The sequence below is a fragment of the Nerophis ophidion genome, linkage group LG16, assembly GCF_033978795.1.
Source record: "Nerophis ophidion isolate RoL-2023_Sa linkage group LG16, RoL_Noph_v1.0, whole genome shotgun sequence".
NCBI classification, from domain to species: Eukaryota; Metazoa; Chordata; class Actinopteri; order Syngnathiformes; family Syngnathidae; genus Nerophis; species Nerophis ophidion.
In genome coordinates, this window is record NC_084626.1 from 45,026,954 (window position 1) to 45,044,470 (window position 17,517).

General features: G+C 41.1%; 2 protein-coding genes and 1 non-coding gene across 4 annotated transcripts in view; all 3 read right to left on the reverse strand.

Annotated features, from left to right (window-relative positions):
* The window catches only part of r3hcc1 (R3H domain and coiled-coil containing 1), a 69,700-nt gene extending 63,945 nt beyond the window's left edge, over positions 1-5,755 (reverse strand). For both annotated transcript variants that reach the window (XM_061875302.1, XM_061875303.1), the window contains exons 1-2: positions 5,352-5,755; positions 4,737-4,874 (exon numbers count right to left, since the gene is read on the reverse strand). In XM_061875302.1, the coding sequence (XP_061731286.1) occupies positions 4,737-4,874; positions 5,352-5,458 (245 nt within the window). In that variant the 5' untranslated portion in view covers positions 5,459-5,755. The remainder of the gene's footprint in view (positions 1-4,736; positions 4,875-5,351) is intronic.
* Positions 5,756-8,028: 2,273 nt separating this feature from the next.
* On the reverse strand, positions 8,029-12,608 carry rplp0 (ribosomal protein, large, P0). The gene is made up of 8 exons (XM_061875304.1): positions 12,541-12,608; positions 10,046-10,154; positions 9,788-9,963; positions 9,468-9,555; positions 8,762-8,908; positions 8,505-8,690; positions 8,293-8,433; positions 8,029-8,226 (listed from the first exon to the last, which is right to left on the reverse strand). The coding sequence occupies exons 2-8, from the start codon at positions 10,097-10,099 to the stop codon at positions 8,065-8,067; spliced, it is 954 nt and encodes a 317-aa protein (XP_061731288.1). The 5' UTR covers positions 10,100-10,154; positions 12,541-12,608; the 3' UTR covers positions 8,029-8,064.
* Positions 9,627-9,756, reverse strand: LOC133535728 (small nucleolar RNA SNORA63). Its single transcript, XR_009802310.1, has one exon. It is a non-coding gene; the product is annotated as a small nucleolar RNA SNORA63 (small nucleolar RNA).
* Positions 12,609-17,517: the final 4,909 nt, after the last annotated feature.

Consider the following 17,517-nt stretch of genomic DNA (forward strand, 5'->3'; position numbering starts at 1 on the left):
TCCCTTTTCTCTCTCCACGCTGTTTCCGCTTCTAAGTACTCTGTGTGTGTTGACTCACAAGCGCCTCGACTTATATTAGCAGCAATATCACCTCGGCGCTCCATCATGTCCATGAAGAAAAAAGTACAGGTATATTTTAAAAGGTAGCCTATTATCTTTTTTACTGTATTACAATCCCAGTTTCCATGAGTTGGGAAATTGTGTTGGATGTAAATATAAACGGAATACAATGATTTGCAAATATTTTTTAACCCATATTCAATTGAATGCGCTTCAAAAACAAGATATTTGATGTTCAAACTCATAAACTTTATTTTTTTGGGCAAATAATAATTAATTTAGAATTTCATGGCTGCAACACGTGCCAAAGTAGTTGGGAAAGGGCATGTTCACCACTGTGTTACATCACATTTTCTTTTAACAACACTCAATAAACGTTTGGGAACTGAGGAAACTAATTGTTGAAGCTTTGAAAGTGGAATTCTTTCTCATTCTTGTTTTATGTAGAGCTTCAGTCGTTCAACAGTCCGGGGTCTCGCTGTCCTATTTTATGCTTAATAACGCGCCACACATTTTCCATGGGAGACAGGTCTGGACTGCAGGCGGGCCAGGAAAGTACCCACACGCTTTTACTACAAAACCACACTGTTGTAACACGTGGCTTGGCATTGTCTTGCTGAAATAAGCAGGGGCGTCCATGATAACGTTTGGTTGGATGACAACATATGTTGCTCCAAAACCTGTATGGACCTTTCTGTGCCAGCAACGTGAGGGTTTCTGGTTCAATCCCCACCTTCTTCCAACTTCGTCACGTCCGTTGTGTCCTTGAGCAAGACACTTCACCCTTGCTCCTGATGGGTGGTGGTTAGGGCCTTGCATGGCAGCTCCCTCCATCAGTGTGTGAATGAATGGGTGAATGTGGAAATAGTGTCAAAGCGCTTTGAGTACCTTGAAGGTAGAAAAGTGCTATACGAGTTAACTAGGGATGATGTTTGATAAGAAGTTATCGAGTTCGAGCCTATTATCGAATCCTCTTATCAAACCGATTCCTTATCGATTCTCTTATTGAGTCCAGATAGGTTGTTGTACAGGGAAAAAAAAACAATATTTGGTTTAACAAAAGCTCACTTTTATTATATAAGAAAAAAATAAAATCTAATAAATATTGACTGTTACCCCCCTAAAAAATAAAATAAAATAAATAAATATTGACTGTTGTTATCCAAAGTATATTAAGTGGGATTTTTCAGAAAAACAAATACATACAGTAACACAAAAACAACCTGTCTCTGTGATCACTATAGGTGTATAAAAAATAATATAGTGTTAAATAAAATCAGTCCCTTGGGCACAAAACTGAAAACAATACAGCTCTCCAAAAAGTGCACTTCTGCTACTATTTGACATAACGGTTTGTTATAAATGATAAATGGGTTGTACTTGTATAGCGCTTTTCTACCTTCAAGGTACTCAAAGCGCTTTGACACTACTTCCACATTTACCCATTCACACACACATTCACACACTGATGGAGGGAGCTGCCATGCAAGGCGCTAACCAGCACCCATCAGGAGCAAGGGTGAAGTGTCTTGCTCAGGACACAACGGACATGACGAGGTTGGTTCTAGGTGGGATTTGAACCAGTGACCCTCGGGTTGCGCACGGCCACTATCCCACTGCGCCACGCCTTATGATGCTTTGACATTTGTGCACTTTATTCCTTTATTGAAAGAAAATTCTATGAAGAGAAAAGTTCTTTGCAAGTGTGGTTACAATGCTAAAATATGAAAAGTTAAAGCTAAAAAAAGAAATACACTTTATTGAGTTAACATTATTTCTTTATGAGCTAGGGAATATAACAACTACACTACCCAGCATGCAACGGGAGTGACGAGCATGCGCGGTAGCCCCGAAAAGTTTTGTTGCATGTCGTCTGCCACACCGGAGTCTGTTTGGAGGGACTGGAGGAGATGCGGATGAGGGGACATGGCTGCGGAGCTAGCAATGAGCGATGGGACGGAGAGGCTTTGCGGTGTCTCGACTGGGTGAGCAGGTGTCGGACACCTCAGTCACCTTGGACGTATCCTCGCTCATCCATGCGGACTGGACACTGGCCGAGAGTGGAGTCGGCTGTTTTGGTTGCTTTGTTGGGTCTGCTCCTGTCTCTGGCCATGCTCCCTCCTCTCCAGCAGACAATGGCGTGGAACACCGCAGAGGCCACCACAGTGTATATTTTCTTTTACTTTTTATTCATAGCTTTATGTAGAAGTGTCTGGTTGTATCTGCTGCTTTAATGTCCTCTGTGTTCTTTAATGTTTGATGTTTCCCTCTTACACACATGGAAGAAGGATGTGTACTATGGCTATGAGTTGTTGTTTTGTTTTTTCCTTAGCCTCAGTCTGCACCCCCACTCCAGGGCCCAGGCTAAGACCGATTTTTTATTTTTCCATCCATCCATTTTCTACCGCTTATTCCCTTTCGGGGTCGCGGGGGGCGCTGGCGCCTATCTCAGCTACAATCGGGCGGAAGGCAGGGTACACCCTGGACAAGTCGCCACCTCATCGCAGGGCCAACACAGATAGACAGACAACATTCACACTCACATTCACACACTAGGGCCAATTTAGTGTTGCCAATCAACCTATCCCCAGGTGCATGTCTTTGGAAGTGGGAGGAAGCCGGAGTACCCGGAGGGAACCCACGCATTCACGGGGAGAACATGCAAACTCCACACAGAAAGATCCCGAGCCTGGATTTGAACCCAGGACTGCAGGAACTTCGTATTGTGAGGCAGACGCACTAACCCCTCTGCCACCGTTTTTATTTTTTTATTTTATTTTAATCTTCTATTCTTTTCTCCCACCCCCCTTGTTTACCTGTATGTCATCTTTTTTGTAAGGGGCGCTGGAAGCCGGCAGACCCGTCAGCGATCCTGTTCTGTCTCCCTGTAATGTTTGTCTGATCTTGAATAGGATTGTGCTGAAAATTGTAATTTTCCTGAAGGAACTCTCCTGACGGAATAAATAAAGTACTATCTAATCTAATCTAATCTAAGTCACCCGGCAGTAAACCTCAAGAACTCAGCCAACACGCCTGGTCTGCACTATTTACAATTAGACTGACAACACATATAGTGTGATTTTGCTTTGTTTACAAGGAAAGAAAAAGAAAAGTTAAAAAAGGGGGATATCCATCCATTTTTACCGCTTATTCCCTTTTGGGGTCGCGGGGGGTGTTGGCGCCCTATATATATATGTATGTGCTGCGGTTACTTTAAGAAGGTTGCGACAGCTGCCGTAAAGGAGGTGCGTTGCTAGCCTGGTTGCTATGTTTCCGGTTGGTCATAAAAGTGTTGGTCATGTGTTTGTACCCTGCTCAAATCTCTCAGTAAAGTTATTCATTGGATTATGTCTTTTGTTTTGAACTTTATTACACCTTGGAGCGTTTTTTTCCCGTTCGTTGTTTCCCTGCTTTTGCTATCTGCGCCTAATGACTTAGCTGCGTGACGTCGTTTCTTGTGATGTGAAGTGAAGTGAATTGTATTTATATAGCGCTTTTCTCTAGTGAAACCCAATATCTAAGTTACATTTAAACCAGTGTGGGTGGCACTGGGAGCAGGTGGGTAAAGTGCCTTGCCCAAGGACACAACGGCAGTGACTAGGATGGCGGGAGCGGGAATCGAACCTGCAACCCTCAAGTTGCTGGCACGGCCACTCTACCAACCGAGCTATGCCGTCTCACGGAGCATTTCTGGTTGGGACGGATTCGAATAAAGAACCAACTCTTTTTCTTTACTATGGTGGTCGCGATAACTGGCACCGGTTATAAAAAAGGGGTTCGAGTCCGAGGACTCGGTTCTTTTCTTATCGAACAACCGGGAAAACCGGTTTCGAGTATCATCCCTTAGTACAACCCATCCATCCATCCATTTTCTACCGCTTATTCCCTTTCGGGCTCGCGGGGGGCGCTGGCGCCTATCTCAGCTACAGTCGGGCGGAAGGCGGGGTACACCCTGGACAAGTCGCCACCTCATCGCAGGGCCAACACAGATACAGAAAACATTCACACACTAGGGCCAATTTAGTGTTGCCAATCAACCTATCCCCAGGTACATGTTTTTGGAAGTGGGAGGAAGCCGGAGTACCCACGCATTCACGGGGAGAACATGCAAACTCCGCACAGAAAGATCCCGAGCCTGGATTTGAACCCAGGACTGCAGGACCTTCGTATTGTGAGGCAGACGCACTAACCCCCTCTGCCACCGTGAAGCTTAGTATAACCCATTTACCATAAAAGAAGCAAACTTCATGAATGTTTTTTGTGACTAAAAAGTATGTGCTCCAATCACTCTATCACCAAAAATAAGAGTTGTAGATTGGAAACTCAAGACAGCCATGACATGATGTTCTTTACAAGTGTGTGTACACTTTTGACCACAAGTTTGGACCCCAGTGGTCTACAATTTCTATAGCAATGTTCAAATGTTGATGCAAGGATGCGTGCCAAAGTGTTAAAAGTGGTGCAAGTTCCTTGATACACCAGGAGCACTCGTGTGTGCCATGTTATTGGGTTGAGTTTTTCCTTGCCCTAATGTGGGATCTGAGCGGGGCAGGGATGTCGTTGTGGCTTGTGCAGCCCTTTGAGACACTCGTGATTTAGGGCGATATAAGTAAATATTGATTGATTGATGTTGTGGTGTCAGATGACAAGCACGCCGCATATGAGGCTGGTAGTACCTGAGCTGCCAGGGACAAACCACCACCCGACGCCACCAGCTCTCGCCGACAGAGAAGGTGGTGAGCTCCGGCAGGTCCTCGATGGTCCTGTGGATGAGGTATCGCAGTCTGCTGGGTAGCGGTGGGAACAGGAGGACACTGGAGGAAGAAAATGTTTTGAAGTGATTTGTTAATCCTGGCTAATGCAAGCAGTAATACAGTCATCAGTACATGAAGCTCTCTACAGAACAGACCTGCGGCCCATTAAGCTTTTAGAGGCGGCCTCAGTGATATTGACTATGGAACTCCTGAATAAATAGAGGGACGGTGGGGGCTGAACCTTGGAGCATAAGGAGACTGTGACTAAGTGTGCAGATCCATGTGTTCTCCTCATCAGCTAAATTGAACTCTGTCTCTGCATGATTCCTTGCTTCTTGTCTGTTTAATAAATGTCATCAGTGTTTGAATCTGACAACAAAGACCTGGTGGAGTTTTATTTTTTGAATGAAAAAAAACCTGCCTTGCCTCAAAAAAGGTTGGAAAACACTGTGTTAGAGAATGTTAGCTTAGTTTTAAAGTATGTTGACACACGTACTTTGTCAGAATCACACAAGCCGCCATTTTTTTTTTACGTACCTGTCGGTGCTGCTCTCCTGGTATGTTTCCACTTCATTCAAGACCTGCAGCACGAATTCATTCTCTTCTTTGGGGAGGTAAACTCCATCAAAGCACGGCAACGCCATTGTAAAAAAAAAAAAAGGAATATTACTGAGCTGACGGGGCTAAAAGTAAGGTTGATGTTACAATGCTAGGTGACTTAGCATGTAAGTTAGCAGCTACTGGTTAGCCGCCGGCTAAATAGTGTTTGAATTTAACAACGAAGTGCTTTAATACATCAAATAATTGAAATAATGCCAAGCGTGACTAAGTTTAAGTCGTCGAATGAGCCGCAGGAGCACATTTTAGTTTGAGACATTCGCCGGTTGAGATGTTTACTTGCGTCTTTTACTGTACTTTACGGTACTACGGCTGCCGAGGGAGGTCAAAACAAAAGTACGGGAACTGAGAGAGGCCAAAATAGAACGACATCAATCTATTATTACCGCCTATCCCTTTCGGGGTCAATCGGGCGGAAGGTGGAGTATACCCTGGACAAGTCGCTACCGCAATAAAAATACAATTGTTTAATTTCTGCAATATTTAGGTTAATGTGCCACATAAGATACAATTTCATTTAAACTGTATAGGTTGATTGGCAACACTAAAATGGTCCCTAGTCTATGAATGTGAGTGTTAATGTCTGTATTTCTGTGTTGGCCCTGCGATGAGGTGGCGACTTGTCTAGGGTGCACCCCGCCTTCCGCTCGATTGTAGATGAGATAGGCACCAGCGCCTCCCGCGACCCTAAAGGGAATAAACGGTAGTAAATGGATAGTTTAAACTGTCATGTATCATTGCCTGCGATGAGTTGGCGACTTGTCCAGGGTGTACGCTGCCTTCCGCCCGGATTCAGCTGAGATAGTCTCCAGCGACCCACGGGACAAGCGGTATCAAATGGATGGATAATTGCAAAAAACATGAATTGATTAACGTCGACCCCGATTCAAACAAGTTCTATCCATTTCCTACCGCTTGTCCCCTTTGGGGTCGCTGGAGCACATCGAAGCTGCATTAGGGCGGAAGGTGGGGTACACCCTGGACAAGTCGCCACCTCATCACAGGTGAGGATTAACGTGGACCCCGATTTAAACAAGTTGAAAAACTTATTGGGGTGGTACCATTTAGTGGTCAATTGTACAGAATATGTACTGTACTGTGCAATCTACTAATAAAAGTATCAATCAAAAAAATATAAAATAGCTACGTCAACTACAATTTTAGTTTGAGACATTTGCCGGTTGAGATGTTTACTTGCGTCTTTCACTGTACTTTACGGTACTAGGGCTGCCGAGGGAGGTCAAAGATAGAATGACATCCATTTATTTTTTACAGCCGATCCCTTTTGGGGTCAATTGGGCGGATGGTCGCATACACCCTGGACAAGTCGCCACCTCAATAAAAAAAAAAACATTTAATTTCTGCAATATTTAGGTTGATGTGCCACATAAAGACACAATTTAGTTTTAACTGTCATGCATCATGGCAAAAAACATTAAATGATTAACATGGACCCCGACTTAAACAAGTTCCATCCGTTTTCTACCGCTTGTCACTTTTGGGGTTGCGGGGTGCTGGAGCATATTTCAGCTGCAATAGGGCAGGTGTGCACACTTTTGACAAGCCACCACCCCAATAAAAAACAAACTTTAATTTCTGCAATATTTAAGTTAGACAGTACTTTATTATTCAGGTGTTGCCTCGGGAAAATTAAAAGTTCCCTCAAGAAAAAAAAAAGTTAATGTACCACAAAGATACAATTTAGTTAACACTGTCATGTATCATTGCAAAAACCATTTATTAACCTGGACCCAAAGTTCCATCCCATCCATTTTCTACCACTTGTCCCTTTTGGGGTCACCGGTGCCTATCGCAGCTGCATTTGGGCGGAAGGTGGTTTACACCCTGGACAAGTCGACATCTCACTACAGGTGATTAACGTGGACCCCGACAAACAAGTTGGAAAACTTGTATGGGTGTTAGCATTTAGTGGTCAGTTGTACGGAATATGTACTGTACAATTTAAAAGTTTCAATCAAAAAAATAAATTTGCTACATCAAGTATATATATAAAAAAAGTTTCATTTAAAAGAATGTGCAATCTTAGTTGTCTGCAACTTTCCAGATAATTTAGTGGCAAGATATTAGGTTGAAAAAAAACTGTTAAAAAGTTTTGAGTGCCAAGACTAAACATTTTAGAAAAGTACACCCTTTACTTTTCTGTACTCTTACAGAACACCTTCACTATAAAGTTGTGTCGAATGCAGATGAGGTTTAAGGCTGAATTAGTGGTTGTATAATTTAATTAAAGCAAGATTTGGAACAGACTGAGGCATCACACCTGTTGCTTTGAGCACCAATTGACTAAAAGCACATTTTTATGAGCTCATGCAATGAATATGTGTTCTTATTTGTACTGTTAAGTTTAAATTTGGACTTAGAGGCCTAGTCTGTATACCTGAGGCACTACTCACTTGGTCCTTTAGTTAAGACGGCAAGCTAGAGCTTAGTTCTAGATTCTTACTTGTACTGTCAGAAAACCAAGTCACTTGCACGAATACTTTGAAGTTTCCACGGCACAAGTACAGCTGAAAGCACCTGGTCATGTTACTTGCACTATTTGAGCTTTGACCCCTAAACATTGGCAAAATCAGACTCATGTTTGACACATTTATTGTTAGATCTTAGTATTTTAGTCAAACAGCCCGAAGCCCATGTCGCCATCTGATTCCTCAGACTCCTCCTTGACTTCCTCCTTGGCGGGGGCAGCAGCAGCAGCCGGTGTGGCGGCAGCAGCTGCTGTTGGTGCTGCGACGGCAGCAAAGGCAGATGGGTCAGCCAGGAAGGCTTTGACCTGCAACAAAGACATGATTGGACACTGCAGACAACGACATTTAAGATGTTTTATGTATATACAAACCTTGTCTGCCAGAGGGAAGGAGTAATCTGTCTCCACAGCAATAGCCAGGACTCTCTTGTAGCCATTGATGACTGTATGGGGAACAGAGGCCAGTGTAGGATAGCCAATCTGAAGACACACGCTGGCGATGTTCCTCACACCCTGAACATGAACGTGTTTCAGTGAGCAGACCAACACATGAAGCATTTGTCACACCAACAACGACTACACACCTCCAGGAACCTGGCATGCAGAGAGGCCTCGGTGATGTCAAGCACATCAGGACTGTAGACGCTGCCGTTGTCGTACACTTGCTGGATGTTGAGTCCGAAGGAGAAGGGGGAGATGTTCAGCATGTTGAGCAGCGTGGCCTCGCTGGCACCAACTTTGTCGCCAGTCTTGATGAGGCCGACATCACTCTGAGGGAAGATCATGTGGTCAGGAACTGTGACATATCAAGACCTAGTGATTTTAATTCATTTCATCTTACCAGGATTTCAATAGTTCCCCTGGAGATCTTGGTGGTGATACCCAAAGCCTGGAAGAAAGAGGTCTTCTCAGGACCCAGTCCAGTATTCTGGGCAGGCACGGTCACATCACAGGGGGCTATGGCTCCGGCACGGGCAGCAGCTGGCACCTGGTAATTGCAGAGAGGTTATTTAACTAGACCAGGGGTAGGGAACCTATGGCTCTTTTGATGACTGCATCTAGCTCTCAGATAAATCTTAGCTGTCTTAACACAATAATGAACAATTCTGCTGGAAATCTGTTAAAAATAAAGTTCAGAATATAAAACATTCTCATGCATCCTCAATCCGTCTGCAGCCGTTCATTAATGGTAGGAAGTATTTTATTTATTGGTTAACTTCTGAAAAAGTAAAAAGATTTAAGAGAATTTTATACTCTAAAAATGCACACTTTTTATAAAAATAATGTACGGCTCTCACGGAAATACATTTTTAAAATATTTGGCTTTCATGGCTCAGCCAAAAAGGTTCCTGACCCCTGAAGTAGACACATGTGTCTGAACCCTTGCGTGCCTGGCTGTCAAGTTATGGACAGACAGATAGCTGGAAACAAGTTAATTTATGCAGCATAACCACAACACAGCACCGAACAAGCCGTATTGTAACCTTGAACTGCATATTACTCCATAAAAATGAGACTATTTTAAATCTCCGTTTAAAAGTTCTCACCTTGTTGGCCAACAGCAAGTCCCTGACCTCTGCCAGGTCTTCCTTGGTGAAGACAAAACCAACATTTCCCTTGATGTGGGGCAGAAGCCTGTTAAAACCAAAGTCTCCTGTCAAAAATATTGTCAGAGTAAGCATTGAAACACTGGACAAGTGACAATTGTGTCTGAAACCATGCGTCCCGGGCTGCCAGGAGAAGTAGGCAGACAAGGATAGCGAGGAAACAGGTTACTTTTTGCAGGGGGAACGACAAAGCAGCACCGCACAGGCTACATTGTAACTATTCCTGCACACACACTCAAACCAAGCAGGGCGAGACTCACTTTTCCAGAGCGGGGTTGTTCTCCAGGTGGCCACGGATGGCCTTGCGCATCATGGTGTTTTTTCCCATCAGCACCACTGCTTTGCCACGCAGGGAACAGCGGATGGTCTGCATCTGCTTGGAGCCCACGTTGTCGGCTCCCACAACGAAGCATTTTGGGTAGTCATCCAGGAGTTGCTGTTAAGAATTTAAAAATGTATTACCGCATGATACAGTAATTTATAGATGACGTGAAAATGGCAAATGCTTTGATACCTACGATGATTTTCATAAAATAGTTGGACTTCCACGTGGCCCTGTCTTCCCTGGGCATCTTTGCAGTGCTTCCAAGGATTCGCTTTAAAGCTGTTTTAAAGACAAGGTAATGTCTGCAAAGGAATCAAAAAGGAATTAGTGCTATCAGACCAGTGGTTCTCAAATGGGGGTACATGAGATTTTTCTAAAATATTTAAAAAATATAAATTCAAAAATCATTTGTAAATATATTTGAATACTATAACACAATATGAATGTAAGTTCATAAACTGAAAAAAAAAAAAAAAATGCAATATTCAGTTTTGACAGCTACATTTTTTATGGACATGTTCCATAAATAGATGTTTAAGATTTCTTTTTGGTGAAGAAATGTTTAGAATTAAGTTGCTGAATCCAGATCTCTACTACACTCCCAAAAGAGGGCACTTCAAGTTGATTACTTCTGTGTAGAAAATTTAGAATTAAATAACTCATTTTACAACAACTTATTTTTATATCTTTTTCCAAAAAGTTCAAGAAAGACTACAAATGAGCAATATTTTACAATTTACTAAATCAGTAACTGACAACAGTGCTGTTTTTTACTTTTTCTTTTCTTCAACCAAAAATGCTTTACTCTGATTAGGGGGTATGTGAATTTTCAGCTCGATTGATCACTCATGTTTTTACAATTAACGTGGACCCCGACTTAAAAAGTTGAACTTATCTGGGTGTTACCATTTAGTGGTCAATTGTATGGAATATGTACTGTACTGAGCAATCTACTTATGTCAGTGCATATTCAGAGTGCATGTAAAAAAAATATATATAAAATGAAATCTCAGTCCGAGTATTCTCATTAACACGTTGTCTTAGATTTCCATGTTATGATACATCAAGGTTCAACTTTATTGCCACTGCGGGGAAATTTGTCTTGGAGACAGTATCATTGCTTTCTTAACATTCACAAAAACAGAACTACTAACATTTAAACAGAACATGGAGCTTGATAGACATGGGTGGCACTTTGGCTTTGTATAGGTTCATATTCTTTCCTCCCTACGATTTTCATTGCCGTTTTATGCATGCCGGCCAGTTTGCTTTTTAGCTTACGTTGCCAAAACCATGAGGTGATCCCGTATCCAATGATGCTCTCTACAATGGCAGGGTAGAAAATCATGATGTGGCTGCTTACGCCGTACAATCTTAATCTTCGCAAAAGATATAGCCTCTGTTGCACAGTTTGTCGATATGTATCTTCCAGCAGAGAATATTATCAATATGAACCCCTAAATATTTGAGGATACCTGATTTTTGATGACCACATGGTCAGTCACATTCCTCAGATCCAGCAGAGATTATCAATATGAACCCCTAAATATTTATATAAGGATACCTAAGTGATTTCCTGATTTTTGATGACCACATGGTCAGTCACATTCCACAGATCCAGCAGAGAAGATCATCAATACAAACCCCTAAATATTTATATGGGGATACCTGAGTGATTTCCTGATTTTTGATGACCACATGGTCAGTCACATTCCTCGGATCCAAAACCATTTCCTGTGTCTTGGTCACATTTAGAATAAGATGGTTGGTATCGCACCACCTAATAAATAGGTCTATCTCGTCTTGGTACACAGAGGGGTCCGTATCCTTGTGTATAAGGCTTAGGATCAGGGTATCGTCCGCAAATTTCACCATATAATTGTTACCATGAATTGATTAACGTGGACCCCGACTTTAACAAGTTGAAAAGCTTATTGGGGTGTTACCATTTAGTGGTCAATTGTACGGAATATGTACTGTGCAATCTACTAATAAAAGTATCAATCAATCAGGGTGCACAGTCCTACAATCATTGGTGTACAATGTAAACATGTTCATTTATTGACTGTTTCTAAAAAAAAAGATTAAAATATATTTTTATTAAAATGAAGATAAGAAATAATCCTAAATGAAATACAATGACTTAGTTAATAATATTGTACATACTAGTTCATGTTATTGTTAGTTGAGTCGGTCCATAGGTTGTAGGTAGGGATTTTTGATGTCGCTTTTTAGTGATACAGTATCGACAGTTTTGCTGTGTCGAAACGATACATGACGCCTAATCAAATCATCACTATTGTACAGTATTAAGAATATTGTACAGGCTTTGTTATTTTAATTGGATAGTAATCTTTCAATTGTGAAATTTTTTTCAAAATATTACTTCCTATTAATTTTAGCCCATATTTGTTCCCACTACCGCACATTGAGTGGAGCTTTAATCTAATTATAATGAAAATTAAATACATTCTATTATTCTACATGTGCTACATTGCTAGCTCATGCTAGCGAACACGCGGCGTCACGGGCCTAGTTGGCCTGTTACAGTCGACGATAACTAATCACTCAATTCAACAAAAAGTAAGCTTTATATTCACAAAGTAATACACAGAAAACTAGATTATTGACAGCTAAAATGTAAACTCATAGTTACGTAAAATTACTGTGAGAAGTGCGAATGCTTACCGCGCTTGAGGGTCGCGTGAAAGAAAGAGACCGAGCAAAGCAACGCGCGGCTATTATAAAGAACTAGCTGACCAATGGGATCGGAGAGTGGGCGTGAACCGAACAGTCATTGGACAGTATGTGTGTCAATCATCTTTCATCACAATGAGGTCGTTCTTACTCCGCACAGAAAGATAGCAATAATACACACCGTCAAGCATTTTGACCGACAGAACAAGCGCTGGTGAGGAATGAAAACATATCACCAAAAATGACTATTGAATGTTGACTAAATAGCGCATCAAATGACGTGTTTGTTGGCTTAAAAGGTTAAAACACTCTCTACCTCTAACAACCAAAAAGTTGTGAAGACTATGATGCTGTGCACCAAATTTAAAGTATTTATGTAACACTTTGTTACATAAATATATTGTATTCTATTTTGGCAGCTTTATTGAGTTTACAACCCCCTGGCACAGTTTTTTTTTTTTACTGTTTTTTGTAATGTTTTTCTACTTATTTTGATTATTATTATTTATTTTTGCTTCTATGTAAATGTTGCATATTATAAATAAAGATTTCTAATTAAAATACGCGCGGCTCTTATTAAAGAACTAGTTGACCAATTGCATCCGGAAGTGGGCGTGAACCAAGCAGTCATTGGACAGTTTTTGTGTCAATCATCTTTCATCTCGATGACGTCATTTTTTCTCCTCACCGAAGGATGGCGATAACAAGCACCGTAAAGCATTTTGACCAGCAGAAAATGCGCTGTTAAGTGTTGTGTGCCCAACTTGTCACTTATTAGTTGGCGCACTCTAAGATTAATAATATTTAAATAAAGCTCTTTGTCTTTCCCGCCTATTATTCGCTCCACCTCCTCGTGTCCCGGTATATATTGTGCATTCTATTTGAGTTACTTTATCGAGTTTACAACGACCTGGCGCCCTTATTGTACTGTGTTTGCGCTTATTTTGATTATTATATATTCTCAATTGTTTGTAAATGTTGCAGTTTATAAAATAATAATAATAAAAAATATTTTAACTCCTGTCGTCATATCCTGTGTCCCCCGCCTTTAAGTTCCCCCGACAATGGTTCCGGTATTGTCCCGTGAGTGACCAGTACATGACAGTAAGAAACGAGAAAATATCACTAAAATGACTTCTGAATGTTGACTAAATAGCACATAAAATGACGTGTTTGTTGGCTTTTTTTTTTTAAAGGAGCTCTGAATTGTTTCAAAAATATATCCGGGAAAGTGAGCACAAAGGTATGGTCAAAACGTCACACTGTACATCACCTTTTGCATTATATTAATTTATATTATTACGTGTTGTCTACCTTGTACTTTTTTATTGCCTGAAATAAATGAAAATGAAAAAAAAAAACGATGAAAAATGAAAAAAAAAAAAAAAAAAAGTCAAACCGGAAGGGGGCGGTGTTGCACCGAGGTGATGAATGACAACCGCTATTGAACCGAAGAAGAAGACTACTGACACGCTATATTCAGGCTAGTCCACGTGTCTGTCTTTAAATTGCTACTTCCAGTTTTTGGTCCGTTTTCCAGCTTGTAGGTCTGAAGTCCAATAACATAAATTTAAATCTATGATTTATTAGCAAGTATAATGTATAAATGAGACTAAAACAAAATGCGGGTTCCTGCCACCCTCCCGTCAGAAGTGTGGACGCAGGTGTTCGCACACCTGGGCGTGACAGACCTGCTCAGCGTGCGGGCCACCTGCAGAAACTTCCAGAAACTCATCGACTGTGCCTCGCTGTGGAAGAACTGGACGCTGGTCCTGAGGTTCCCCAATGCGTACAACCAGCATTTCTGGAAGACTTTACGTGCCAGGAAGACCAGGGCGCTGGTGGTGAGGCAGCAGAGCAGCAGAGTTCCAGACTGGAAGCATCTGGCGGCCTCCATTCCATCCATCGCCACCTTGGTGCTGGACCAAAGCTCTCAGGAGATCTTGGACTGTTTGAAGAACTTCAGCCAGTTGAGACGTCTTTCTGTCAGGTCCACGTCCCGGCCCCTGGACTTGTCCACGGTCTTCTGCCGGGGGAGTCTCCTGACCCACCTCAGCCTGTGCCACGTCAAGTTAGACCACTTTCTTCCGACCCTCTCCCAGTTGACTCATCTCACGTCTTTAGTCTGGCACCAGACCGGGGTCGGCCAAGAACCGCTGGCGCTGATTGACTCCATACTCCGCTCGGTTCCACTGAAGCATCTGTCACTGACTTGCGGGGAGAGGTCTCAAAGTGGGGTCACACCAGTTCTACCAGCGGGAACCCACCCGCTGACCTCTCTGGAGCTCGTTCACTGCGACGAGGCTTTGCCCGAAGATGCGATGAAGCTGCTGCCCGACCTGCAGACTCTGGTTCTGGTCTACAAGAACTCTGATGAGCAGATGCCTCGCCTGTGTCCTGTTGTCCAGAACCTTAGAACATGGCTGGGCGACCTCCAGCGACTCTCATCCTTGGTGGTGGTCAAGGGTCCGAGTGTCCACAAGTACGCCCGCTCCCTCCCTTCCACGCTGACCAGTCTGACGCTCCGCGTCGGAAGAACTTCGGAGGAAATGGCGGAAGTCGCGTCGCAGGTCCCGAACCTCCTCCACCTTCACTTGGACCCCTGGCCTTCGTATTTAGGGTCCCTCACTGCTCGAATCCCGCAGCTCTTCCCCAAACTCCGAAGTCTGAAAATCCGGAGCGAGCATGTGCCGAAGCAAGACTTTTTCAGCCTCCGCAAGCTGGTGGACCTGAAGGACCTGGAGGTTCTGGACCGCAGCTCTCAGCTTTCTGAGCTGGCTGCAGAACTCCAAGCGCTCACGGACTACAGAGTCCATGTGGCGGAGAGACGCCCGAGAGACCCTCTGTCCTGCCACTGCGTGTATTGACGCCCAAATAGGACTGGAAGCTTTTCGATAAGCAGGGGCGGCCAAAGTGTGGCCCACAGCTACTTTGTGTACGTTAACAAAATATTAGTGCAAGAATAACATGGAGAATGGAATAAAAGAAGAAAGCATGCAATGTCACTGAAAATATTTACACTTTTAACACAAGCTGCTATGCAGGCTGGAAAATAATGAATTTTAAATCAAAGTTATGAATTATTTATTCAATATTCCACCTTAAATTTTTTTTTAGGGGTGGGGGGGTAGAATATATTGTATAATTTGTGTTGTTGCAATGAAAACATGTTTTATTATTTTTACAAAAAGAGCATTAAACAAAACAAAAACTTTGAAGTTGATCCTGAGATTTAAGCGTTGAAATTAAAAATATTTTAAATATATTTTAACACGTTTATTCGTGGGACCTTTTTGGACTTCTGAGAATTTTAGGCAGATTTTTTTTATGTCACTGGTCCAAAAAGTTATGAATAATTGACCTATTTAGGGCTGACTTCAAATTAAATATTCCACTTTGAAATTTTGGGGGGAAGATATAGTTTTTTGTTGTTGTTGCAATAAAAACATGTTTTATTATTTTTACAAAAAGAGCATACATAGAACAATAAAAACGAAACAAAAACTTCTGGAAAAAAATCCTGAAATTCAAGCGTTGAAAGTAAAAATAATTTCAATATGTTTTAACATGTTTATTCGTGGGACCTTTTTGGATTTCTGAGAATTTTAGGCAGATTTTTTTATGTCACTGGTTTAAAAAAGTTATGATTAATAATAATACATTTTATTTGGTATAGCGCTTTTTTGTGTACTCAAAGATGCTTTACAGGTGAAATAAATAAATAAATATATATAAAACAAGAAATATAAAAGCAGTACATAGTAAAATACATGATTGACCTATTTTGGGCTCCAATTACTTAAATTACTAATAATCCACTTTGACATTTTTGGGGGGGAAGATATTGTCTATATTGTGTTGTTGCAATAAAAACATGTTTTATTATTTTTACAAAAAGAGCATAGAAACAAAAAAACTTTGAAGTTGATCCTGAGATTTATGCGTTGAAAGTAAAAATATTTTAAATATATTTTAACACGTTTATTCGTGGGACCTTTTTAGACTTCTGAGAATCTTAGGCAGATTTTTTTTATGTCACTGGTCCAAAAAGTTATGAATAATTGACTTATTTAGGGCTGACTTCCAATTAAATATTCCACTTTGAAATTTGGGGGGGGGGGATATAGTTTTTTTGTTGTTGTTGCAATAAAAACATGTTTTATTATTTTTACAAAAAGAGCATACACAGAACAATAAAAACAAAACAAAAACTTCTGGAAAAAAATCCTGAAATTCATGCGTTGAAAGTAAAAATAATTTAAATATGTTTTAACACATTTATTCGTGGGACCTTTTTGGATTTCTGAGAATTTTAGGCAGATTTTTTCATGTCACTGGTCAAAAAAGTTATGATTATTAATAATAATAATACATTTTATTTGGTATAGCGCTTTTTTGTGTACTCAAAGATGCTTTACAGGTGAAAAAAATAAATATATATAAAACAAGAAATATAAAAGCAGTACATAGTAAAATACATGATTGACCTATTTAGGGCTCCAATTACTTAAATTACTAATAATCCATTTTGATATTTTTTGGGGGGGAAGATATTGTATATATTGTGTTGTTGCAATAAAAACATGTTTTATTATTTTTACAATTATTTTTATTATTTTTAAGGCGGTCTGTCACTACGTTTTTAGCATTAAATCAGACTTTATTGTGAGGTTTTGTATTATTGTTCCTAAAAATCAGATATACCGGCCCCCAGACACATTTTTTTCTCTAAATTTGGCCCCCCCGAGTCAAAATAATTGCCCAGGCCTGCTCTAGTGCGACTTAGATATGATTTTTTTCCTTCTTTATTATGCAATTTTCGACCGGTGCGATTTATACTCTGAAAAATACCGTAATTTTAAGATCAGGACACTTTGCGAATCATGGAAATATTTTCCTGTTTTCGTCATTAATATCATTGGCAACCATTAAAATATTCACCAAAAAACAAAAAAAAACACACAAGGG

Coding starts and splice junctions, on each gene's coding strand:
- rplp0 (XM_061875304.1), bottom strand. CDS start 10,099: ATGCCCAGGGAAGACAGGGCCACGTGGAAGTCCAACTATTTTATGAAA. Junction 8,909..9,467: donor ACTTGCTGTTGGCCAACAAG/GTGAGAACTTTT, acceptor TGCAATTACCAG/GTGCCAGCTGCTGCCCGTGC. Junction 8,691..8,761: donor GGGGAACTATTGAAATCCTG/GTAAGATGAAAT, acceptor ATCTTCCCTCAG/AGTGATGTCGGCCTCATCAA.